The 27033-nt window shown below is 36.6% G+C and overlaps 2 protein-coding genes across 8 annotated transcripts in view; both read right to left on the bottom strand.

Moving 5' to 3' along the window:
- Positions 1-4749, bottom strand: part of cacna1ba (calcium channel, voltage-dependent, N type, alpha 1B subunit, a) — a 138804-nt gene extending 134055 nt beyond the window's left edge. For 3 of the 5 annotated variants that reach the window (XM_051108968.1, XM_051108971.1, XM_051108969.1), the window contains exons 1-2: positions 3793-4749; positions 1327-1433 (exon numbers count right to left, since the gene is read on the bottom strand). In XM_051108968.1, coding sequence (XP_050964925.1) covers positions 1327-1433; positions 3793-4054 — 369 coding nt within the window. In that variant the 5' untranslated portion in view covers positions 4055-4749. The remainder of the gene's footprint in view (positions 1-1326; positions 1434-3792) is intronic. The other 2 variants (XM_051108970.1, XM_051108972.1) reach the window with 1 other exon arrangement.
- Positions 4750-6831: 2082 nt separating this feature from the next.
- ehmt1a (euchromatic histone-lysine N-methyltransferase 1a) lies at positions 6832-26589 on the bottom strand. 3 transcript variants are annotated; one of them, XM_051108974.1, is made up of 24 exons: positions 26471-26589; positions 25543-25609; positions 23996-24396; positions 22789-22888; positions 22578-22684; positions 22238-22475; positions 21713-21858; positions 20476-20619; positions 19178-19386; positions 18970-19062; positions 18744-18826; positions 18542-18648; positions 16222-16344; positions 15940-16041; positions 15635-15739; positions 15010-15164; positions 14514-14681; positions 10794-10938; positions 10609-10686; positions 10310-10425; positions 9557-9643; positions 8064-8142; positions 7710-7885; positions 6832-7598 (listed from the first exon to the last, which is right to left on the bottom strand). In XM_051108974.1, the coding sequence occupies exons 2-24, from the start codon at positions 25559-25561 to the stop codon at positions 7397-7399; spliced, it is 3183 nt and encodes a 1060-aa protein (XP_050964931.1). In that variant the 5' UTR covers positions 25562-25609; positions 26471-26589; the 3' UTR covers positions 6832-7396. The 3 variants fall into 3 exon arrangements, with proteins under 3 accessions (XP_050964931.1, XP_050964933.1, XP_050964932.1); XM_051108976.1 differs by having other exon boundaries at positions 18542-18645; XM_051108975.1 differs by having other exon boundaries at positions 18970-19059.
- Positions 26590-27033: the final 444 nt, after the last annotated feature.

The following is a 27033-nucleotide window of genomic DNA, read 5'->3' as shown; positions in this document are numbered from 1 at the left end:
TTGTTCTTCTACAGAACACTGCTGAAGCACAATACAGTTAAATAAAGCAATTTAAAGAATGTGTAGCGTTCTGCTATAAAAACTGTTATTTCTTAATATAAATATTTAAAGCAAATACCAAAGCATCTAAAAACTGCAGCACATACTGTAAGAGAAGCACATATTCAACCTTACCATGGAAGTAAACAAGATCAAAAACAAATCAAACGGCAAGCAATAAAGTTTTAAAATGTTAAGAGCTCATGTTTGTTTAAATACATTTCATATGGACCAATTAGGTGTTTGCAACACAGTGATGACGTTTTGTGGGCAGAGCCTATCTGGTGGCTGAAAATGACAGTTTTCAAGTAGGAGTCTATGGAAGCCATGGAATAAAGGAATTTAAAGAAAGGTTTAAATTTGAGTTTATATGTCAAAATTCTTGTAATTCTGAATTCTGACGAGGAAAAACAACTCATTCTCTCGTTTCCCCTCAGCTCAGAACTCACTATTGTTGGGTTAATTTGAGTTATAAAGTCTGAACTAGGAGATATAAACTTGCACTTGCCAGAAAAAGTCAGAATTGTGAGATTAAATAGGTAAATGTCAAAATTTGACAGGTTTAAATAGTATTTCATGCTGTAACTGTAGGGCTGATACACTATGTCCCCAGCTGCATATGTGAATATTATAGATATAGATATTGTTTAAATCAAATTTATGTTTTAAAAGTAGAGTAATTATAGCAGGTTTCAGCCTTAGTCTGTCCGTTTAACCATCTGCGTTTAGCTTCAAATTGTGTTTTTGATGACAGTATTCTATAAAAATGATTTGCATTCTGATACTGACATCCGAAGGCTCAATTTTTATTCCATTATTCCATGGATTTTACCCATTTCCCTCCACTTGTTAATAGTGTTTTTCTGCCACAATGCGCACGCAGCTGCAAATGACGTAACTGTGACGTCTACTCCAAATTGGTCTATATGATACAGAATAACACAGAATGTTAAACGTTTTAAAGAACAGTTTATTATCACCTTTTATTATAGACACTGAAATGTCAATCAAATGTCAAGCTTCAGCAAAGATGGTGGATCAATTTAGAAGGGCAGTTAAGAGATCCACTGTTGAATGACTGACAGCAGCTCACAAAGGATCGAAGTGTCTGCTAAATGAATAATGCAAATGTAGGCTGCACAAACTGTTGACCTAGAATAATAACTGCTATTTAAAACAACTTTGGTGAAAACAATAAAAAGTGCAGCATGTAAAAGCTTTCAGCATCTAGAACTTAAACTTAAACTTATGTAAAATGCTGTTTAATGAGGGAAAAGTCCAACTTACCAGTCGCTTTGACATGGGTGTCTTGTCTAAAGCTGGTAAATGCTGCTCTAAGCCCAGTACAATGCAGTTTGCTATAATGGTGGCGAGAATCATGTATTCAAATGGAGTGATGGTGTTAAGGAAAGAGTCTATGGGATACAAATAATTGGAATTCATTCACAGCAATAACATGATCATCAAGCAATTCTGGAAACTAATGCAGAAGAACAGTGTAAAAACAAATGGCTTACATTTAAACATTTAAAGTTGTATCTGTGACGCAATTCACCCAGCTCTTGACTGAGTCGTATGGTGCATATGTTGAAGTGAGATCGTTTTTATCAGTAATTCTCAGTAATGAGCTACCTAGATTTTACAGGACAAATATTTAAAATGCACCCTACTCAACTCCACTATTAGTTTTTCACATGAATTACTGATAAAAACTCTCTCACTTCATCTCAGGTGCCTTATGGCTCTGTCAAGAGCTGTGTGAACTGCGTCATTCCTCACAGAGCTGCTGGTTAGTGGGGAGGAGGATAATTATTTCCCGTGGCACTCCTCTAAACACATTTGCGTCAGACTAGTAGACTCATTGTAGTCTGAACATAAGGGCAACCTCAATAAATGGGGAATTTCATTAATTATACTCCCTTAGTGCTCGAAATTAAACCAGGCAAAACAGGCAACACAAATAAAGACCAAAAGAATAGCTTATGTATCAAAAGACATATTCTGGATTAACTCGTTCAGCCTCAGCACGTTCAGAGATATTCATGTACGTTTGGGTACAATTTGCATTTTTCACAAAACGTGTTTTACACATCTTTAAAGTTCAGATTTTCAGCTCCATCTAATTGATTTCACAGGTGAAGTTGGCTTGTGAAATAGTGAGACGCTTTTTCCCATATGTGACCCTGGACCACAAAACCAGTCATGAGTAGCACGGGTATATTTGTAGCAAAAGCCAACAATGGGTCAAAATGATTTTTCTTTTACGCCAAAAATCATTATGATATTGATTAAAGATCATGTTCCATGAAGATATTTTGTTAATTTTCTACCACAAATATGATAAAACTTAATTTCTGATTAGTAATATGCATTGCTAAGAACTTCATTTGGACAACTTCAATGGTGATTTTCTAATTATTTCTAATTATTTTTGCACCCTCAGATTCCAGATTTTCAAATAGTTGTATCTCAGCTACCATACATCAATGAAAAGTTTATTTATTCAGCTTTCAGCTGATGTATAAATCACAAAAATGTTTACCCTTATGACCGGTTTTGTTGTCCAGAGTCACATATCTCAAATATCAGTGATTAGCAATAGTTTGTTTAATTGTTTGGACCTATGGCTACAAACAGAAACTGACACATTATTCAACATTTTAAAGTCAGGTAATTTGGCCTTCTCATTTGAATACTACAGAAAAGCTGAACACCAAATGTGAAAATGCCCAGCAAATGTCGTTTCCAAAACAAACAAGATGTCAAATGTTGCCTTGTTAGTTCATTAAATGTTAAGTAAATAAATCGATATTTTAATCTTTATTCTCGTGATAAAACTGGGCGTTCCACATTCAGAAGCTCAGTAGGCCTCCATCACTTCCGCATTTCCCAATACGAGTTGCAAAGGTGTAGGTGTTTCAGCACCTTGGACAGCAGCTAAAACAGCTCCTCAAACTTTTGAAATGAAATGAGATCCTCAGTTTCGCAAAATCATTAAGACTCGGAACGATTCAGATTTGATGACCTCCGCTTTAAATATTAGCGCTCATAACTTTAAAGCACTAACCTGTTCCGCTTAAATTGTCTCGACTATCAACTTTATTGCTTTTTGACTGCATCCTACGATATAAGCTGCGAATGCTATAATATTATAACGTAAAGACTAGCAGGTATATCTCAGTTACTTTATGACTGGTATTCCCAGGGGCAAGTCTCCGGAGACTGCACAGCAATTTAGGCAGCCTAATGCAAGAGCTGTTTTGGTTGCCATGAGCGACAGAGAGGCTCGTTTCCTGACTGAAAAGAATCAATACCGCAGTGACTGGATGTGAAAGCGACCAAAACAATTAAAACTCTAAATGGCATTTTACGTCACGACACTTGCAGTATGTATCGTACGCAAAGAATGATGTATGCAAATCACAAATATACTTAAAAGCCTTTTTTCCAGAGGCATTTCGTAAGAGGAAACCTACTGAACCCTCTTGTAACAATGTTTGCTCCATCAGCGAGACAACACCCTGCATGCTGCATGTCATTTAAATCCAGTAAGAGTGATTGCAACCGACACGATATTAACATAACTGCTTATGTGCTGAATAAAACGATGATTTTATTTCCGCCAAAACTTTTGCGACCTTAACTAAGACTGAATGGGTGAATGAACAAGAATTTTTGCTGATTACAAACTGGTCTGTTCGCAGTACACACTCTGCCCTCTTACAAGTGCCTGTGATTTATGTAAAGGATATGGCCACTCTGTTATTTTCTTTGCATATTTCCGAATGATATTATCTTCGCTGAAGATGAAAAGGGATCGGTTGACTGTGAAACAGTTCTGTTTGACCGGTATCGGGTTGTATATGGCCATTGTCCGGGCTCTTTGGGCCATTGTCTGCTTATACATCCTCTGTCCGCACGGGGGGCCTGGCTGCCGGTTGGCCCCTCTGCCTGGACCCGCTGGAGAGCCACCGCCTCCATACCGGGTCGGGAGATCGTCTTCGAAGCGAGCCATTCTAGAAACGCGCAGAATTGACTATAGAAATCCAAATTCACATCAGACAGAGAGTAGAGAAGAAGCATCACAACGCGCGATGTAGTCCCAGCCACGAGTTCTTCTCACCCGTACAGGTCTGGCATCCACAAGAGCTTGTTCAGCCGCCACATACACACAGAGAGTTGCTTAAAGTACTCCAGCCATTCAGCGCACATCTAAACGCATCTCTGTCATGAACCGAACGCCAGTTAAAGTTTATCGCTCCACGTTACACAGTCCACCAAAAAGCGACCGGTCATATCCAATAAAGCTCATTTTCACGCCTCACTCGAAGGATTTAGATAACCAGCCATGTCCACCCGGCAAAGGTGCCTTTACAAACTGTGTTGCGATTGAATGGAGTCAAGCCCACAGCTTGTAAGATCCTGCTTCCCTGCGTGCGATGCTGTTGCAGATGCTTCGATGTTTTCCTCCGATCTTGCCCGCACTCTTCGCTCTAACAGATGATAACAAGCGCGCTCCGTCGCCCTCGCGTTTATATCGTTGAAATGAAAACGCGCCAGGGATATTAACACCCTTTTCCACTAGACCGTAGCCTGGCAATGAAATTTTAACCAATTTCTGCAGCCGCTGCTTCTTCTAAATCAGATCACGTGACTGTGAAGCAGCCTGTCAGTGGCTCCACCTGTACCGCTACAGTATCCATGGCACTGGGGCAAGAGGGGAAAATACAGCATGTACCCTTCCAGACCCTAGCAGTGCATTAAACACTTACTCAGACGGTTTGGACGGCTACTTTAAAGCGAGTTGAGAAGAATTAGGCAGGTTCTGTGAGGGATTGTTGCACTGCACTTTCCACAGCTGTAAACACATCGTTGTTTAGAAAAGGGTGGAACCGGCGGGTGAGGCAAATCGGGACATTATCTCGTGATTGACGCCTTTCCGAGAGTGTTCGGTCTCTTTCACATTTACGTTAACCCTTTAACAGAGCTGTGCAGTTTGTAGTGCTAAAACCCGGAAGAAAATTCAGACATGGGATCCCTTGGGAATTTCTAATGGGCTTTTAAAATGCATGCAGCTTTCGATTTGAGTGAATTAAGGTCGGTGTTTTACATTAGCCTACTTGAGGATACGTTCACGTTTTGCTCTACTACATAAATTACGTAACTTTTACTTCCTTGATCAATTTAAAGCACACAGTGAATTTGAGGTTGATATGTCTTTTATGTGGTAGAACAAAACGTGAAAGTGTCTTCAAGTAATGTTAAGCGCAATCAATACATTGCTCAAAACAAATAGTGTGCTTACCACTACAAATATTGACGTAATGACTGAACAGATGTTGTTTTTGAGCACGGTCGTTTTTGCCTTCAGTACAGAATATCCAATAAATTCTACACTGTTTGTAAATACTACAACAAAATACTTGTAAATCATTGTTTGGACAGCAGATTTTTAATGTTTTTTTTTAAAGAAGTCTCAAAAGATATTTATTATTATTATTATGTTGAAAACAGCTTAGTAGAATTTTCCCAGGTGTCTTTGATGAATAGAAAGTTCAGAAGAACAGCATTTATCTGAAATAGAAATGTTTTGTAACATTTTAAATATCTTTATCATCACTTTTGATAAATTTAAAACATCCTTGCTTAATAAAAGTATTAATTCCTATGATTTCTTTTCCAAAAAAAAAAAAAAAAAAAAAAAAAATTATATTGACTCCAAGCTTTTGAATGGTATAATGTATAATGTTACAAAAGCATTTTATTTCAGATAAATGCAAATTTTTGGATCTTTCTATTCATCAGAGAATCCTGAAAAAATGTACTCAACTGTTTTAAATATTGATGATAATAATAATAATAATAATAATAATTTAAATCTTTAAATTTCTTGAACAACAAATCAGCATATTAGAATGATTTCTGAAGGATCATGTGACACTGAAGACTGGAGTAATGATGCAGATTTAGCTTTGATCACAGAAATAAATAACATTTTAAAATTAATTTTAATCGAAAGCAGTTATTTTAAATAGTACAGATATTTCACAATAATGTTGCTTTTGCTGACTTTGGGTCAAATAAATGCAGGCTTGGTGATCAGAAGAGACTTCTTTAAAAATAATAATAATAATAATAATAATAATAATAATAATAATCTTACTGTCCAAAAACTTTTGACTGGTAGTGTACAGTAAATATATAAATACTCTAGTATACACTATAGTTTTAATTATTTTTTAAATGTTTTTGAAAGAAGTCTCTTATGCTCATTATATTTGAAAAACAGCAATGCTGTGAAATGTTATTACATTTTAAAATAAATGTTCTGCATTTTAATATATTTTCAAATGCAATTTCTATTCCTGTGGTAAAGGTAAAGATACATTTTCAGCAGCCTTTGCTCCAGTCTTCAGAGTCATATACATTTCTTGTTATCAATTAGAAATATTTTTTTGAAACCGTGTTACATTTTTTCAGGGTTCTTTGATTTTTTTTTTTTTTTCAGGATTATTTGATTAATAGAAAGTTCAAAAGAACTTGTAATATGTTAAATGTCTTTACTGTCACTTTTGATTAATTTAATGTGTCCCTGATAAATAAATGTATAAACACACACAGATATACACACACACATACACACACATATATATAAATATACACACACACACGCACACATCTGTAATGCATGAACAAAAATAATAGTGTGCTCCAATGAAATTCAGAGTGTGCTGACAACTTGTTCACAGCATGAGAGACCGATGGCCCACAGCTAAATTACAATGGACCGAATTAATAATTAAAAACATCATTGAAAGCTTTATTTATCACAGGTATGATATTAAAATTCTGTAACCATTTCATAGTGAAATTTCAATACATGGAAAAAAAATATAAGAAATCAGCCCTGATCCCTGCTCCTGAGAAGACACAGAATAAAAAAAAAAACAAGCCAGCAGAACTTGTCCAACTGTTCTACTAACATTTTCTTTTTTGCTTATGATAATCGGCTAAAAACCCTGTTTTTATACCAAGTATTTAAAAGTTTAGGCTTAAAAATGTATAAATGTCTAATATGCTAGTGCCTATATCTCACACAATTAAGGAGCCTCACCATCATCGTAAGAAGATAAAAACTTTGTGAGACATGCATTCAGATAAAAAAAAGGCCCAAAACCCCTTTGATTAAAAGTCTTATTACAAATGGCCTCAACGGCGTGGTGATAAAATAAATGATGCTATATCTCTGCACAAATTGTCCTTCCTCGGAGCTGAGGTTCAGGAAATGATGCGTTGCACTCCTGACCACATTTATTCGTTAAAGGTCTCAGCTTATCCTGTTGTACGTGTAAAGGGCTCAGGGTTGAGTTATTGCTATAGTCGTGTTAGCTGACTGGATGTGTTCCACCTGAGCAATGGTCTGATCACCGGGCGCTCGGACTGAGCTGTCTGCGTGGTTCTGGCCTGAAACGGTCTCCGAGTATCTACATTTGGCAGAGCCACACTGACAACGGAAGTACTTTTTCTTGATTTGCCAGTAGGCATCACCATAGTCAAACCTGATGAAAGAGAAAAGAACATTTGTTTTAATTCAAGCAACCTGGGAAATTACTTTTATTACAGTGGATAAATGAAACAAATAATGAGGGGAAAAAATGATAAGGATTTACCCAAGCTCATCTCCAGCTTGAACAGCCTTGCTTGCATAGAGTGCAATTCGAGGAAAGCGCATGTCCTGGTGTTTGGTGAACACCCGTACCGGGAATAGATTGGGTTCACAAAGATGATTCATAAACCTACTAACATTACCATAAAACTGGGCATCAATGCAGTAGACCTCTCCGACCTAGAAAGTAATAAATCACCATTAAATACGCACACGGTCCAAATGAGGTGTGCTTGAGCTCCATTCACATTTTAATATACTTTAGCGCCCCCTGAAGGGGGTATGAAAAGCATTCACTTGAGAAAATGATAATCTTACATTTCAGCACAACTTTGACAAGACAAAGCTCTAAACCTACCTTATTGTCTAGGTTAAACATGTACGAGTCATTTTCCCGAACATTAGCTTCTCCATCTGAAATGATTTCACCTGCAAACCTGCACACAGAGAAAAATCCTCAAGGCACAAGTATTGGACCAAAACAGCATGAGATTAATCATGTCTGAATAATTGATAATTCCCCTAATGGCTTTCATTTTTGTAGCAAATATGGCACTAAATTAATATTCTTGACACTGGAGTCAGTCGGAGAGTTCTTCAGAATCCAGGCATAGCTTCCCTAATATGCTGTGTGTAATTTTTCATGTTAAAATAATTGTATACCAGGTTAACATAAAGAGACAACTATACTAAAAGCCATTTAAAATGGGCCTCTGCAACCTTCCAATGGAGCCACAAGATACACTACCAGTCAAAAGATTTTTTAAATGTTTTTTAATGTTTAAAGTCTCTTCTGCTCACCAAGCCTGCATTTATTTGATCCAAAATACAGCAAAAGCTGTAATATTGTAAAATATTTTTACTATTAATAAAAAACTGCTTCTGTTTGAATATATTTTAAAATGTAATTTATTCCTGTGATCAAAGCTACATTTTCAGCTTCAGCATCATTACACCGGTCTTCAGTGTCACATGATACTTCAGAAATCATTCTTATGTGCTGATTTACTGTTTAAGAAACATTTGTTATTATTATTATGATCAGTATTTAAAAAAGTTAAGTAATAGAGGAATCCAAATATCAGCATTTATCTGAAATAAAAAGCTTCTGTAACATTATACACTATACCATTCAAAAGCTTGGAGTCAGTATATCTCCATTATAGAAATGAGTATTTTTATTTAGCAAGGATGCTTTAAATTGATCAAAAGTGATGATAAAGACATTCATAATGTTACAAAGATTTCTATTTCAGATAAATGCTGTTCTTCTAAACTTTCTAGTAATCAGAGAAACCTGAAAAAATTCTACTCAGCTGTTTTCAGCATACTAATAATTCAGCATACTAATAATAAATGTTTTTGAGCAGCAAATCAGAATATTAGAATGATTTCTGAAGGATCATGTGACTGGAGTAATGATGCTAAAAATTCAGCTTTGAAATCACAGGAATAAATTACATTTTAAAATATATTCAAATACAAAACAGTTATTTTAAGTAGTAAAAATATTTTAAAAATGTACTATAAAAACTTTTGACTGGTAGTGTAACTTAAAATGATTTAAAATAAGCCAAAACAACAACCAATGGAAATATTCCAATACCGTTTTAAAATTAATTTATTTCCCACTGTCCTAGACATATGATAGAATTTATATAACAAACTTTTTTTTTCTAAATTGTACCAAGCCCTAGAGAATTCACTAGGTAGAAATGGTGAGCAAACTCTTATCTAGCAAATCAAAAACTGGAAAAGTCATGATGCCTTTGTATATTGTTGTGGATTCATGCTTATTTTTGTGTATTTTTATTAATGCATAAAGCAACAGATCTAAAGAAAGAGTCATACTCGCATACGAAAGCACCCTCTGGAATATCCTGCAGTGCACGGACCCCCCAGCCCATCCTCTCAGTCCTAAACACCTGCAGTCTGACCCTAGAGATGAGAAAGTTGTTTAGAAAAATCTGAGTACATAAATTTGCATACATACATACATATACAGAGTGAATCCAAAAATTATTCAGACACCAGAAATAATTTTTGATCATTTTTTACTAGTGGGTGCAGGACACTATAGTTCATTTATGAAAGTGAGGATAGCAAAATAAAGTAAACTGTGACATATTCTACCCAAAAATTCTTCATACAGTGAACTACCAGTAAAACTGTTAAAAATTTGGGACTAGAAATTATTTAGACACACTGACTTGACCATGTTTTGCATAAGTGTTTTTATCTTTAATTGCTTATGTGACCTTTTTACAACACAGACTAAACTAAATTAAGCATTGCTTGGTAATTGGTCAACAAAGTGTTGATAGTTGTGTAAATACTGTCTTACTAACAGCTATCTGAATTTTTGGTTGATTGTAATCATTACATACCTTTCTGTCAAAGTTATCTGACATTATCAAGATGAATACACATGACCTGACACCTGTTTAACTCTGAGTTCTCATAATATTTTATAACCATTTCTAAACTATAGCAAATAAACAGTGATAATGTGAGAAACGTTGAAGGTGTCTGAATAAATTTGGTTTGACTGTGTATATACATATATATACATACATATATATATATATATTCTAGTTATATTACCGAAGGCCATTCTGTATGACTCTATTTCGGCATGTTCTCCAACAGGAACAGGCATGGTTACACTCAAACAGGAAGGGTGGATCATCCCTGCTGAACTCTTTCAACAAGCGGCCATCCTGTACACCAAGAGATCATAAATACTACTAGTTTTAATGATATGCATACACAAATCATACGGTCATGATGACACGATGACTATGAATGAACTGGGATTGGCAACTCTTTTGTTTATGTCACTGCATTATTACGATGTCATTTATTTCGATAAAATGAATAATTTAGCACTAACAGCATCTTACCTTGTCATACCAACAGCGCATGCTGAGCTGGCCACAGATACAGCTGCTTGATGCACAATCATCTTTACAACTGCAATGCTATTGCAGTGAGAGAAAGAGAGAGACAGACGAGCATTTCATATAGCTGTAATAACAGCATTAACCTTGTTATGGCTTTTGACACTATGATTTTGTGAGCTCCTTACCTGTAAGTGCGTTATGTTCTCGTCTATATTCACTTGAGAGGTAAAACAGTTCTCTGGAACGTATTTAAAATTGCTGGGGCAGGGTTCATGGTCCACCCCATTCACACATGGCACAGGGATGTCCTCATAGCCCCGGGACACATCTCTGAAACACAATCACATGATATTTCCCAACACTCTGTGCAAAATGTTCAATAAATTCTGATCTCACCATCTTCAAGTGTGTCTGCGATTATGTAAAGAGTCAGAAAATAACGGAGACAGTCTAAATCCATAAGAACTATAGCAAGACACTTGGGAAAAAAATTAAATATGTAGCAAAACATATAATACGGCCAGTGATATTACCTTGCAAAACAGAAAGATTTAAAGAGCAGGTCATATGTTTTTTTAAGAGTCCTACTATTGTGTTGGAGTCCACTACAACAGGTTCAAATGCATCTGAAACATTGTCAGTTTCCCAGAATATACATTTATACATTTGTTTGAAACGGATTTGAGCATAATGTTTGTAAACCCCTCCCTTCCATAAGCCTACTCTGCTCTGATTGGTCAGCTGGCCAAGCCTGTTGTGATTGGCACAGAGAAGAGTACTTGAGTAAGTTAGCAAGCGCTACCATCTGTGTTGCCAAGTCCGCAGTCGTTTTTGATGTCCGCAGATTGAAGCGACCCCAATAACATCATATTTAGACCCTGTAATGCAAATTTACTGGGGGAACCCCGACAAAAAGTGTGTATTTTACATCCCGGAACACAGTTTTTTAACACAGGAACACCCTCGAAATGCAATTGGGCTAGTTTTGCATAGCAATTGGGCAGGTTTTGTTGTGAAAACCTGGAAACCCTGAAGCACCTTTACATTAAACAATATTATAAAATGGATAGTCCTGGTCCTTGATTCTGATTGATTGAGCCATGCTGTAAGCTGTTGTAAATTACTCTACAAACATACACCTTTGTTTACATAGGTGTGATGTTCGACAACCACTTTGTTGCAACCACAACCGTTTCTAAGGTACTACATTGTTTGGCAGAAGAATAACGTATTCATTAATATCACTTTATTTGCTCTGTTTTATTTTGTGAAACCTTACTACGTATATGGAATAACCGTTTTATAAAGGCAATAAGTCCTGTGAGGCCGTGGTTTACAGTGAATTTATAACAGCTACGGGGGTTTTAGGCACTGGCTGTTATAAATTCACTGTAAACCACGGTTTCTTGGGGCTTATTGCTTTAATATAGAGCTCCAATCTGTCCTTAAAATAATGACATAAAAACATTTTGTTTAACACTTATGTAAGCGAATCGTGCCCACCGGTAAAGTTTAGCTGCTAAATTGTTAACCCATAACAAAACAATAATGGTGGATACATTAGCTGAGTGCTAACGTGACTAATTGATAAAACAATACAGTTTGTAAACCAAAATACGTCTAAGTTACATTCTTTAATATTAAACGAAGTAATTAGAAGAATGACAGTCTACTCTAGCTACACATTCTTAGGAAATAGTGGGTTCACCGCAAATTATCAGAACTATTTCAGAAAGACAGTAATATCATGGTTCACCTGGAAACCTAAAGGTGCACTAGGTATACATCACATATTAGCACAAAAAAATAGATATTGTGAGCACCCACTTGAAAATGTACACATAACGTATCAGTCGTACTTACAGGTTGTAGTTTAGAGATGCTTGTTAGTCCAAATAAAGAAGATTAGAAGCCAAAGAAGATAAAAGCCAAGATTAGAGAAGCAGTTCTCGGTAAAATGACAAGCACACAATAAAAGGATTGAATTGTATTGATGTGGTATCGCGGAAAAAAAGAATTTTAACCACTGATTCTTCACATCATCACCTTTCGCCAATGAAAACAAAACAAACTTGATTTCACAGCACAGAATACAGCGTTTTCTCAACACGATGTAAACACACTAAAGAAGAAGTGTTTGTGGGCAGGTCAGTGTTTGTATTTCGCAGGCAGACGGGATTAGGCTGTGTTACCCAGTGACGTAGATCGATAACAGGCAGAAGATTCGAAAATATGACAACTCGTTAAGATTCTAAGTCAACTTTTGATTAACAACTTTGTAGACCGTTTACAATGAAGGATAGCTATTTTTTTGGAAAAAAAACAAAAAAACATATGACCTGCTCTTTAAAGGTGAAGTCCACAAAGATTCACATATAATGTACTCACCCCCTTATCATCCAAGATGTTCTTGTCTTTCTTTCTTTAGTCGTAAAGAAATTATGTTTTTTGAGGAAAACGTTTCAGCATTTTTCTCCATATAATGGACTGATATGATGCCCCGATTTTGAACTTCCAAAATCCAGTTAACTTCCATGTCAAACGCTAGCCTGGTCTTTCTGCCTGGACTGTTTTTTTCCGGTTCATGACAGTTAGGGTATGTCAAAAAAAACTCCCATCTCATGTTCTCCCTCAACTTCAAAATCGTCCTAAAACGCTGTTTTAGGGTGTTTGATTTTCTTTGCATGTTCACTTTGCAAAGACTATGTTGATACGTCTGCAGCGATGTAGGATGATTTTGAAATGATTTTTGAAGTTGAGGGAGAAAATACGATTGGAGTTTTTTGACATACCTGTCTTGAGCCAGAATACACAGAGTTCAGTAATGAAAGATCAGACGATCCTCAAATGCAAACTGTGTGTGTTTTGCCTTGAGAGCAACCATACATTTGTGTTGTGTTTTGCTTTCTTTTTATATATTTTTAATTTATTATTCATTCATTTATTCATGTTTAATCATATAATCATTTATAATAATCATTATAGTCATTTATATATTCATTTTATTGATTCATTAATGGATGAATCATTTATATTATATTATAGTTGTTGTTTTTTTTTATTATAGTTTATTTTTCCATTGTTGTTTAGTCTTATGACTGTGTGGTTTCAAGGGCTGTTTGTCTTCATGTATAAGAGATACAAAGGAATGTTTATAGAAACTCAAGGTTTATGGGATGTTGTGAATCAGTTTGGTGTAACAATACTTGTTGGATTTGTGTTGTTTAGACGAAGTCTGAGCATTGAGACATACGCAACTAAGACTATTCAATAAACTCCTTTGCCACTTTTTATCATCATACTTCGTCTCCTGCTTCTGCTCTTCACTTTCACTGGCTTTTTCCTCAGTCAACTTCTGGGCTGGCAAAAGACTATTAATAGTGTTTTGGGTATTTTGGGTACCAGATAAGACCTCCTGTTAACAATGTTTGGGTATTAGACTACTCTGCTGACAAGCTGTTCTGTTACCGGACAAACTGATATTTTCTGACGGGATCTGGCGTCCAGGGCTGGATCTTAATTGTCTAGGCATGGAGACAGCGATCTAACAGGGAGAGTAAGACAAGACGAGCATCTGAGATTAAAAAGTATTTAAATTGTATTTTTTTAATAAAAATAACCAATCGTTTTGCTAGACAAAACCCTTCTTCCTTAGCTGGACTAATTTACAACCACATTTGGGATCGTTTGAAGCCGGTATTTCGCAAAATCGGGGCACCATACCAGTCCATTATATGGAGAAAAATCCTGAAATGTTTTTTTTTTTTTTTTCAAAAAAAACAATTTTGTTACGACTGAAGAAAGTAAGACATGAACATCTTGGATGACAAGGGGGTGAGTACATTATATGTGAATCTTTGTTTTGGAAGTGGACCTCTCCTTTAAACCTACTATTCTTGAATTACCTGCAGAGGAGTCTTTCTCTTAGGCTGTCTCGGCCTCTCCTAGCATCTGTCAGCTTCTTATTGGTGTTGAGGATTGTCCACATCTTGGAATTTATACTACAGCAGTCCAAAGGAGTCTCACCATCCTTGTTCTTCAGATTTACATCTGCACCCCGAGACAGAAACAGCCTAGAGACAAAACTTAAGATTAGTCCTTTTATACCTGACAGTTTCAACCACATACGTTTGTCTGTTCTCTGATGATAAAAACATTAGATTCACTGATGGATTCAATTCATCCAAAAGTGATGACAAAACTGAAGCAGATATGAGCTGTACTTGTATATCTTTTACCTACAGAGGAACCTGATTTGCTATCCAGATAGCAAAGATGAACTGACTTCCCCTGAAGGGACCTTGGGATAACATTAATAGTTCCTTTATATTTCAGTTCTCATACCATATAAAGGGTCTTGCTCCCAGTTATCTAGGTATACTGTCTCTGTTCTACACTTACATTACACAGTCCAGCTGGTTCTGTCTGACAGCAATGTGTAGAGGTGAGTCTCCATGGATGTTCACAGCGTGTAGGTCAGATCTCTTGTCAAGCAGCAGCTGAGCGATCTCATCTGAGCCAGAGAATGCTGCCCAGTGGAGGCAGACGTTCTCCTCCTAGATAAGATCAGACCACAAGCAAAATTCATTTCTGGATGCTAAAACCTCTTATCTATCATGCACTAGTGTTCCTAAGTCTGGAGTTGGTAAGATTAGTGTCACATGATTGTTCAGAAATCATTCTAATATGCTGGTTTCGTGCTCAAGAAAAATTTCTTTTAATTATTAATGTTGAAAACAACATTTTTTTTTTCAGTTTGATAAATAGAATGTTCAAGAAGAGAAATTCTTTTTAAACAATGTAAAAGTCTTGATCAAATGCCTTTTTGCTGAATAAAAGTATTCATTTATTAATCTTTTGAACGGTAGTGTACACGTTCAGCCAGAAATCTATTAACTGAATTATAATCAGATCATTCGACATGCAAATATTCACAGGCAATGCATTTGTGCAGTCTGATTTTAAAGATCATCAAACAAGGTGAAAGAAATGCATCAAAAAATTTAAATCTTGAGATGACACAGACCTTATCTCTTATTTGCACATCAGCTCCCGCTGAGATCAGCATCTTCACCTGCTCTAGATTCGTGTTCTCAGTCGCCCATGTAAGAGGAGCCCATCCACCATCATCCTGACCAAAAGAACAAAAGCAATACTCTTCAAATATTATAATCTCTTTAATATCAGCACCTAGGCACTCCAGTATCCGAGAAGCTTGTAAGAATGGGAATTTTTGCTGTCAAGTGCTTCTTACATCATTCTCAAAAAACTTAAATTAAGGGTAAAAAAAAAAAAAGGCATGCCATGTACTCAAAACTTGTGCAGTGTTACCTTACAGTTGACGTCTATGGATGGCATAGAGACGAGATACTGCAGCACACCTGTGTGTCCTCCTCTAGCTGCCAAGTGCAGACATGTAGAGCCTCTCATATCCTGTGAAGGCATAAAGTACTAGATTTTAAATATGCAAATTCCTTGCATACTAAACACACGGCATACAGTCACTTAGGGATTTAAATACCTCATTAACTCAATATTTCGTAGCATGAAGTAACTGTAGCAAAATATTTCGTATTTCACAGCTGACTGACAAATGAAGGCTGGCTATCGTACCTTATGCCCAGTAGAAGCACCAGCTTTCAGTAAGTATTTCACTGTTTCTAGATGATTGTTCTCACAGGCGTACATCAGAGGAGTTCGCTGCTCCGCATCACACATGTCCAGATTCGCACCAGCCTAGAGAAAGATAAAGAGATAATTTAGATAATTAAAAATAATTTTATTCACCCCCATGTCAAAGATGTTCATGTCTGATGTTCAGTCGAAAAGAAATTAAGCTTTTTGAGGAAAACATTCCAGGTTTTTTCTCCATGTAGTGAACTTAAATGGGTTAAAAATTGCATTTTAAATGCAGCTTCAGAGGGCTCTACATGATCCCAGCCAAGGAATAGGGGGCTTATCTACCAAAACAACTGGTGATTTTCATTGGTCTTTCAGTAGCTCTGCAATGCGCGTCTACACATTAACGCACATAATGAAACGCCCAACATTGTTGTTTTACCTTTTTTTTTTGTAAAGGGCGTTTGACTTCCTTTGGACGTTACTACATTACGTTTCCAATGTTACTACATAATGCATGAAGTCAAGCTTGTGTAAGATGAGCATTTTTGGTTAAAAAGTATCTACTTTTATTCTTTGGCTGGGATTGTTTTGAACCCTTTGAAGCTGCAGTGAAACTGCAATTTGGATATTCAACTCGCTGATCACCACTGAAGGCCACTACTATATGGAGAAAAATCCTGGAATGTTTTCCTCAAAAACCTTAATTTCTTTGTCATCCAAGATGTTCATGTCATTCTTTCTTCAGTCGATAAGAAATTATGTTTCTTGAGGAAAATATTTCAGGAATCATTTCCAGATAGTGGACTTCAATGGGGCCCCCAAGTTTGAACTTCCATAATGGAGTTTAAATGCAGCTTCAAATGGCTCTAAATCAGGGGTGCCCAACCCTGGTCCTGGAGATCGACTTTCCTGCAGAGTTTAGTTCCAGCCCTAATCAAACACACCTGTCTGTAATTATCAACTGCTCCTTGAGATCCTAATTAGCTGGTTCAGGTGTGTTTGGTCAGGGTTAAAGCTGAACTCTGCAGGAAAGTCGATCTCCAGGACCAGGGTTGAGCACCCCTGCTCTAAATGATCCCAGCCAATGAATAAGGATCTTATCTAGCGAAACGATCTGTCTTTTTTGCTTCAAATTGACATTTTATATACTTTTTAACCTAAAATGCTCATCTTGTCTCTGCAATGCGGATGCGTAGTCTGTGTAATCTAGGTCAATACAGTTAGGGTAGGTCAAAAAACTCCCATCTCGTCTTCAACTTCAAAATCATCCTTCATCACTGTTTCACCTTTTTTTGTAAAGGGCGTTTAATCTTCTATGCATGTTTACTTTGTAAACACTGGGTACTTCTGCAGCGATGTAGGACGATTTTAAAGTTGGGGAAGAAAAGAAGATGGGAGTTTTTCAACATACCCTAACTGTATTGACCCAGAAAAAAACAGGGGTTTACGCAGAGCTAGACAAGACGAGCGTTTCAGGTTAAAAAGTATATAAATTGTCAATTTGTTTTTAAAATGACCAATCATTTCACTAGATAAGACCCTTCTTCTTCAGCTGGCATCATTTAGAGCCATCTGAAGCTGCATTTAAACTGCATGTTGGAAGTTCAAAATTGGGGGCACCATTGAAGTCCATTATATGGAGAGAAATCCTGAAATGTTTTCCTCAAAAACAATTTCTTATCGACTGAGGAAAGAAAGACATGAACATCTCGGATGACAAGGGGGGTGAGTAAATTATCTGTAAATTTTTGTTCTGGAAGTGGACTTCTCATTTAAGAACATATTATATTGGATGTACTTATGGAAAATGGAATATTCAAAAACTATATATTAAAAAAAAAAAAAGTAGTTCATAGCCATGTTATACAAAGTAATGACATGACATTACATTACATTGCATAACTATTACAACTGTTTTCAAATGTTACCATAAAATCCAGCCCTGCTGGTCATAAGAGACTTTTTCAATAACATAAAAACAGACCCTTAACTTTTGAATAGTAGAGTATATTTGAAGAGTTCAGATGCAAAACCATCTGACGTCTTTCTTTAAAAAATGCCCTTTTATCAGGCTCAGATGTATAGGTTTCTATGCAAGTACTGGTACTTCTGATTGGGCTGAGGCTGGTATTTTAGGGAGCTTGAAGTAAAAGTATTTGATGGACGTATAATATGTGTCGAGCGCATTCACTCAGTATCATTATCTCATTTTTGACCGAGATGGCTTTTAGCTGGTTTTGCATCTGAACTCTTCATTTAGAAACATAGATCATCTTTAAATGTCAGTGTGTGTTATCAGCATAAGCAGTACCTGCAATAGTATATGGCAGATCTCTTTATGCCCCTCCTCCGCAGCACAATGCAAGGAAGTCTTCCTCTTCTCACTGTCCATCCGCAAATTTGGGTCCACACCTTCTACTGATCACCAACGAAACAATCACAGTCATCAAGCACAAAGCTGCCTGTACCATCATGTAATATACACAAGACGAATTTCTTAAAAAAGGCCTTACCCAGCATATGCAAGATCCTCTGGAGCTCTCCTCTCTTAGCAGAGAAATAAAGCTGCTTTGGAGGCAGCTTGAATTTCTTATACCTTTAAAAATATGCAATAATTATTTACAAGTTTAAGTTACAGATAACTAATGGCAAACAGTCAAATAAACATTCATTTCTAATACACCTATTTAATGATACAATATCACAACATGTACACCAATGTACAAAACCCAGACTTACTTCCCATCCTCAAGTGCATTTAAAACACTTTCCAGTGATTCTTTAGCAGGGTCTATTGCTCCACCAACAGTTACAGAGTCCGATTTAGCCCTGCTGTGAGACACAATCATAAACAGATATATAACCAGGGTGAGCAAACGTATCACTACAGTAAATAAGCAAAATGACATGGGAACAGGTACACCAGGATGACCTGATCTAAACTTACTCCATTAAGGCGGTGTCTCTTTTGTGGGCAGGCACAGCAGCTGTTGGCACTGCAGTAACACAGTCAGGTTTGGGGATCGTGACCTCCTTAGCATGACTAGCCTCCTCACCGCAGTGTGGGCAGTAGACCTGACCTCGGATCAGAGAGGCACAGCTCCGGTGAAAGCGGTGAGAGATGTTCCCATCTGGCTGACACTCCATAAACGTCCCCTGGATTAGACAGACCTTGCTAATATTAGTTTTGTAATGTAAGTATATCAGGGTTTAAACACCATAGCTGAATTATTAAAGGGTTAGTTCATCCAATAATGAAAATTCTGTCATTACTTACTCACCCTTATGTTGTTCCAAACCCGTAAAACGGGTTTAGATCGTTCATCTTCGGAACACAAATTAAGATGTTTTTGAGGAAATCTGTGAGATTTCTAACCCTGCACAGACAGCAGTTCAACTGACATGTTCAATGCCCAGGAAGGCAGAAAGGTCATCGATGAAATAGTCCATGTGACATCAGTGGTTCATCCGTAATTTTACAAAGCTACGAGAATATTTTGTGTGCAAAGAAAACAAAATTAATGACTTTGTTCAACAATTTCTTCTCTTCCACATCAGTCACTGCTGTGCATTCGCGAGAGTACCACGACATTGCTGTCTATGCAGGGTCAGAAAGCTCTCGGATTTCATCAAAAATATCTTAGTTTGTGTTCCGAAGATGAACAAAGGTCTTACAGGTTTGAAACAACATGAGGGTGAGTAGTTAATTACAGAATTTTAATTTTTGACTGAACTATCCCTGTAAAGGTGCAACTTTTTGTCATTTAAAAATGTAGCCCCTAAAGAAATTATTAACACTTCAAAAAATAGGTTTAAAATTAATCACACTCACATGAGACCTATTAAAACAACTTAATTCTACATGGACCTCACTAAAAACTAATTAATCACGGCTGACTGCTAATAGCTGATAAAATGTGATAATAGCACATTTTTACAGTGGCATTCCTAAGTCATGCCCCTAATGTATTTGTGTTTGTTAGAACACTTCATACACCACTCAAAAGTTGTTGTTTTTCCCCCATGTGACACTAAAGATGGAAGTAATGGCTGTTGAAAATTCAGCTTTGCCATCACAGGAATAAATTACATTTTAAAAATAACAGGAAACTGTTATTTTTAAATTGTAATGATATTTCACAATAATACTGTTTAACTGTATATTTGATCAAATGCGGACTCTCAAAAACATTGAAAAATCTTACCAATCCCAAACTTTTGAATGCTAGCGTATGTTTTACTTACAGCCCTGCAGAAAAAACCACAGCCTGGGCAGCTCTGGTGTTTCACCATGCCTGTGCGATGATCCTCGCACAACACCAGCAATGGAATCCTCAGAGAGGGACGCATCATTTCCTGCTTCAAAATCACCTTCCGACATAAACTCAGCTAGAGAGAAGAAAAAAAAAAAAAAACTTACATTCAATCAAAAACATTTTTCTTTAATACCCACTTTTACCATTTACTAATCAAACACATTAGCAAAATGCTATCACACATAGAGTGCTGGCCAAAATGATTAGAACACTAGTATTTCCACCAGCTAAAAAAATGATTTAAAGTTATGTTATTTCTATCTTTTGCTGTAGTGTGTCAGTAGGAAATATCAGTTTACATTTCCAAACATTCATTTTGTCATTAATTGTAATAATCCAGTGAGATTTTTGTTTGCACAAGGAGTCTGACAACAGCCAGTGCTCCACACAGAGATCTGATCTCATCATCATCCAGTCAGTCTCAAATGACATGAAGAAACAAAACAATCATCTGAGACAGACTAAATCCAGAAGAACTGTGGCAACATCTCCAAGATGCTTCAAGAGACCTACCTTCAATGCTACCTGAAAAACTATGCCCAAGTGCACATAGGGCAAAAGCTGCTTTAGACGCAAAGGAAGCTCACACCAAATGTTGATTTTAATTTAATAATAGAAGTTAACTGATAAAGAAAATATATTTATGACATTAGTTTTGACAGCATCCTCATTGTACAGCATTTTTACACAAGTGCCTAAAACTTTCAACAGTACTGTAGCTTTGCAGGTAGGTTTCTTGAAGCATCTTGGAAAAAAAAATTCTTCTGGATTTAGTCTGTATCAGTTTGTTTTGTTTCTTCATGTCATTCCAGACAGACTGGATGATGATGAGATCAGATCTCTGTGGCTGTTTATAGACTCCTTGTGCAAACAAAAATCTCACTGGCTTATTACAATTAATGACAAAATTAATGTTTTGAAATGTAAACTTATATTTCCTACTGACACAGTACAGCAAAAGATAGAAATAACTGACTTAAAGCCATTTTTAGCTGGTGAAAATACTAGCGTTCTAATACTTTTGGCCACCACTGTAAAAAGCACATACTACAGTTATTTTGTGAATAAAACTGTATTTACCATGCTAAAATGTTAAAAATAGTTAATGATTTTAATTTTGTTATCCTTTCACAGACAGATGTTTTGAAACACGAAACATGTTCTACCTTTCCATCAACACTCTCTACAGCCATGCACTTGCCCTCAGCAAGAGTTACTACATCCTGGTTCTTCGGCGCCTCCATGCGACAGCTACACAGCGGAGGTTCCAATGTGTCATCAGCCTCCACGTTCTCTTTATCCTCCGGCAAACCTGAAAAACACAAAAACTTAGGTAGTGAATCTCTTACCGTTTTGCCCTCTGATTCTAGAATGCCCTATCCAACTAAACCCTCCCTGATCTGCCGTTTCTTTCTTTCGCATTATGATGTAATATCAAACCAAGGGAATATGCAACAAAAGGTGTATATTTTTACAAAAGGTCAGCGTGTATGTTGCCATGTGGTCTTACTGCCTCACAAAGTCAGAATGCTCTGTCTGAAACCTGTCTCTGCTCATTTTGAGATCAACCTATCAGATGAAAACAAACGGATAGGAAGTATACACATTTCATGAGGTGGCAGCATGAAATACATTTTTTTTAAAAAGACAAGCAAGCAGTGGACACTGAATTCTATTGTCTTCCGGTGTACCTGTGGGGATCGCTGTGAACATGCTTTCATGAGCTAGAGCATGTAGAGGCAACTCTGTGTATTCTTCAGCATGGCCTTGAGGAAGGTCCTCTGCTTCCTTGTTCTTATGTGGTTCTGCTGCAGTTTCTTTCTCAGCTGCTGAAGTCTGCTTCTCTGGTTTCTCAGGAGTGACTACATTTTTGAATGCCTCCTCAATGGACATCTGTCCACCTTTGGATCCTGCTGTATGTGAATCCTCCTGCAGGGTTTGGAAGCATAGATCTTAAATGTTCAGATTTGACTGAGGTTAACGACTTAATTTCACACATACAGACGTAGTCTAATGTGTAAGATATCAGACCTGCTCATTTGAAGAGGACAATGAGACATTCGGTTTCTTGGACACTTTTGGTTTCTTTTTGGGAACAAAATTATATAAGCCCATTTTTCTTTTCTTCTTCTTGGAGGCTGGAGAAGAATACAAACAAAGGGGCACGCATTGGTTTTACTCTCTTGTGTTTTAAACAAAGAGGTTTTAATGTATCTAAAGCTTTTTAGCTAAAAATCCCTACCTGTTTGTGTTGAGTCTTTGAGTTCCTGAGGTAAACTGAGATGCTGTGGGGGCGAAGACTCCACATCTCTCTCATACACACTTTTCTCTCTGTTCATTGTCTATGTTGTTGCATTAATAAAAACAGACATATACATATGTAATATGCAAGTCTTTTTTCATAAAGTATGGGGGCAGAAGTTTTTTTTTTTTTTCAAGAAATTAATGATTTTATTCATCAAGGATGCATTAAATTGTTCCAGAGTCACTGTAAAGATTTACAGTGTCAAAGGTTTATTTTTTTTTGAAGAAATACTGGAAAAACTGTACAATGGTTTTCAAAAAAAATTAAGCAGCACAACCATTTGTGAAAATAATAAGCAGAAAGAAAATGATAAGAAATCTTTCCGAAGCACCAAATCAGCAGATTAGAATGATTTCTGAAGGAATATGTGACACTAAAGACTGAAGTAATGGCTAATAAAAATTCAGCATTGCCATCACAGGAATAAATTACATTTTAAAAAAATACAAATAGAAAACAGTTGTTTTACACTGTAATTTTTTTTTTTTTTTTACAATATTACTTCCTGTATTTTCATAAAATAAGTGCAGCTTTGGTAAGCATAATAAAATATTTTACTGGCTGATACATACACATATTCAAAGAATTTTTTCAGGTTTCTTTGATGAATAGAAAGTTGAAAACAACAGCATTTATCTTAAAATAACTATAAATGTTATTATCATCACTTCTGATCAATTTAAAGCATCCTTACTAAATAAAAGCACTAATTTCTACAATTTCTTTAAATAAAATTAAAATTATACTGACTCCAGGCTTTTGAACAGTATTGAGTATAATGTTACAAAAGCTTCATTTATGTCATTTTAAAGAATCCTGAAAAATAATTTACTCAACTGGTTTAAATATTGATAATTATGATAAGAAGAATAAAAAATGTTTCTTGAACAGCAAGCTTTGAGAATAAATTACATTTTAAAAATATTTTCAAATAAATGGCAGCTATTTTAAATAGTAAAAATATTTTTAAATTGTTCTTGTTTTTTTCTGTACTTTGGACTAAGTAAATGCAGGCATGGTGAGCTGAACAGACTTTAAAAACATTAAAAATCTTACTATTCAAAAACTTTTGACTTGTAGTGTATATAAAAACTGTATAAAAAATACTATAAACTAGAAAGCACATAAGCAAACAGCAGGCTACCTTCAGAGCAGATGGAGCTGGTGCTGGTCTAACCATGGTTTTCCAAGCCAAACGTGGTGGAGCAGGATTCACAGCTTTAAACTCCTCCGGCCCTCTCTGTGCTTCCCCTTCCTGTCTGGCTGCAGGTAAGGACAAAGTGGGGATGCTCTTGGCAGCACTGCCAGACTCAGAACTCTGTGTTCCTGAAGCATCTTGTTTATCTTGCTGGATAGAGCCAAGATTTCCTGAGATGATGTTTTCAGCTGGTAGCTTGAGGGATGTCGGGCCAGAGAGTAGCAGAAAGCCAGTCCCTGTGTTCTTCATGCTGCCTAGGGCACTCTGTTGTTTACCAACTTTTGGAGCTGCACCGAGGGATTTGGACTTCCTGCCTCTTTTCGGAGGGTCCGCAGGGCTGTCCATACCTACATACACAGCATGATAAAATATGGAAAAACTAGGTAAAATACAGAAAAAGGGATGTATACATTGTGCATGTCACACTTGATAGCGGAATCAAATCTGAAGTATACCACATGCTTTTGTGGTATTGGATGCATTAACTGACCTGAACTTGCATAATGACAGTAATGTTATAGAGTGTTTTCACAATGCGTCATCAATCAGCCATACTGGCAGCACTGAATGTAAGCAATTCAAAAACTGGGGGCAGTCATGGCCTAATGGTTAGAGAGTCAGGCTTGTAACCCAAAGCACCAGCAGGAATTGAAGGTGGGGATTGTGAATAAACAGCGCTCTTTCCACCTTCAATACTATGACTGAAGTGCCCTTGAGCAAGGCACCGAACCCCCAGTTGCTCCCCAGGCGCTGGAGCAAGGGCTGCCCATTGCTCCTGGTGTGTGTTCACAGTGTGTGTGTGTGCGCGCATGTTCACTTCTCACTGCTGTGTGTGTGCACTCGTGATGGGTTAAATGCAGAGGACCAATTTCGACTATGGGTCACCATAGCAGACAATACGTCGTCACTTTCACTTTCACTTTCTATGCCAATGAACCAAACGTAACTCTGAAATTTTGCTGATTATTGCTGCTGAAAATGGTCAATTATTGTCATGTTTTGGAGAACTACAGACTGTCAAAAGTTATAATAAGTCAAGGAGAAGAGTGCAAAAACTGTCTGAGGAACAACAGGCGTTTGTGGTTGGCCAAAACGAACATGAATTTCCAGGGCAAGAATCTTGACAACATTCGTGTTTATTCGTATAATTTCCGGTCAGGTAGGTGAAATATTAGGATAATTTCTTAATTAATACCACTTGTACGTATCTTTATCACCTATTAACTTTAGTTTGTCAAAATATTGCGCCCTTTCCTGCTTTACTAAGTCATTCTCTAAACGATTTAGCAGCTTAAAAGTGTTTATTCCGTGGTTTAGACAGCATAAATTAGCAGAACAACGTATTCAGTAGTACATTAACCATGCAATCAATGCTGTTGTTTACATCCGAGTATCTCCAATATGGCCGGGCATCCAGGTAACTGACCAAACCGTGATGTAAGTGCATATTCTATGTATTATATCATGAATAACCTTGAAATCAATGAACTCACCTTTCTTGGACTTGGCCATGGCAGGGGGAACCTGGAGCAATCCAACAAGACCTCCAAGTTCCTTCCTCTGTGAGAATTTAGCGTTATCATTTGAAACAGAACAATAATTGGTTTGATCAATATGTGCATGTTTTCTGAAAATTGGTTATTTAATATAAAAAACATAAAAGTGAGACCAATTAATATATAAACAAATGAAGAATTCAAGTGCAAAAGCCTCTAAGTGCCGTTCCACATTTTCTTCTAAAATTAGCATTTTTATCAGGCTTCTATGTGTAGGTTCAGTTTTTTCACTTTAATGGCAATGAATAGGTTCTTCTCATTGCCATTAAAGCGAAATAACTGAACATAAACATAAAAGCCTGAAAAAAACACCAATTTTAGAAGAAAATTTCAGATGGCACTTCAAATGAGAACATATATAGTCATAATACAAATTAAATGGTTATTATTATTATGATATAAAATTTAAAAAATAAAGCAATTCAAACAATTCATCTGTATATATCGACCTCTGAAGGGCTGCGTTTCAAAAAATCTAGTACGCTGCCTATTTAGAACATTTTTGGCCATCAAATGCTATCTGATTGGACATCACACTAGATTTTGAGACACGGCCAACAAATCTCTATTCGGCCCTCCAAAACGCTAGATCTTACTTTCTTTGCATTGCTGAAAAGAGCCTATTAGGCTTGTGATTTCCTGTGTCGTGTTAACTGTGGAATATAACCACATTTGTTAATGTTTATGTCGGACGCAGCGCGCTCAGTGTGGGCGGAATTACAATGAACAACATGAAACAATGTAGCTAACAGACGCGCATGACACCAGCCACAACACAACAAATCTAAACGATGCATGTATCTATACACTACAATCGACGTGGGACATTTATACAATAAAAAACGACTGCTTTGCACATACTTACCCGTTAACTTATGATGGTTTGCATTTTTGTAAAATAACTCAGTTCATTCCGAAAGTTTAGAGGCTTGTCTTCCTCTCTTTACTTCCCTGCTACATGCACCCTGCGACTGTCATGTGACCACACCGCGCCCTCTACTGGTAAGGGGGGGCGTTTTAGGTCTGGGTTTGGTTGCTAAATGTGTTAACAAATTGCGCCCCAACAATCACTGTACCTATAGAAATTGCTTTGAAATCACTGACCACCCTGAAAGATATTATATAATTTAAAGTCTCACATGCACATTTTCTAATGTGCAGCAGATGGCACTTAAGGCTGCACCGTATAATTTCTCCTTTCACGCTTACTACATTTATGGTACACATACTGCTTGCCTTATGGCCACTGTTGACGCTTTTTTCTTTTTTTTTCCTCCTCACCGTTGATGCATCGAGTTGCTTTAATGCATCTTAGTAAGGAAAATGTAAACAGCCTATCAAAGATCCATGTCAAAGTCACAAGCAATGTCAAAGATTAATTTACATTCTGTTGCACAGTACAAAATGCAAGATTTTTTTCATTTCAAT

This window comes from Labeo rohita, chromosome 5 (genome assembly GCF_022985175.1).
Source record: "Labeo rohita strain BAU-BD-2019 chromosome 5, IGBB_LRoh.1.0, whole genome shotgun sequence".
NCBI lineage: Eukaryota > Metazoa > Chordata > Actinopteri > Cypriniformes > Cyprinidae > Labeo > Labeo rohita.
This window is presented reverse-complemented; position numbering and strand designations above follow the sequence as displayed.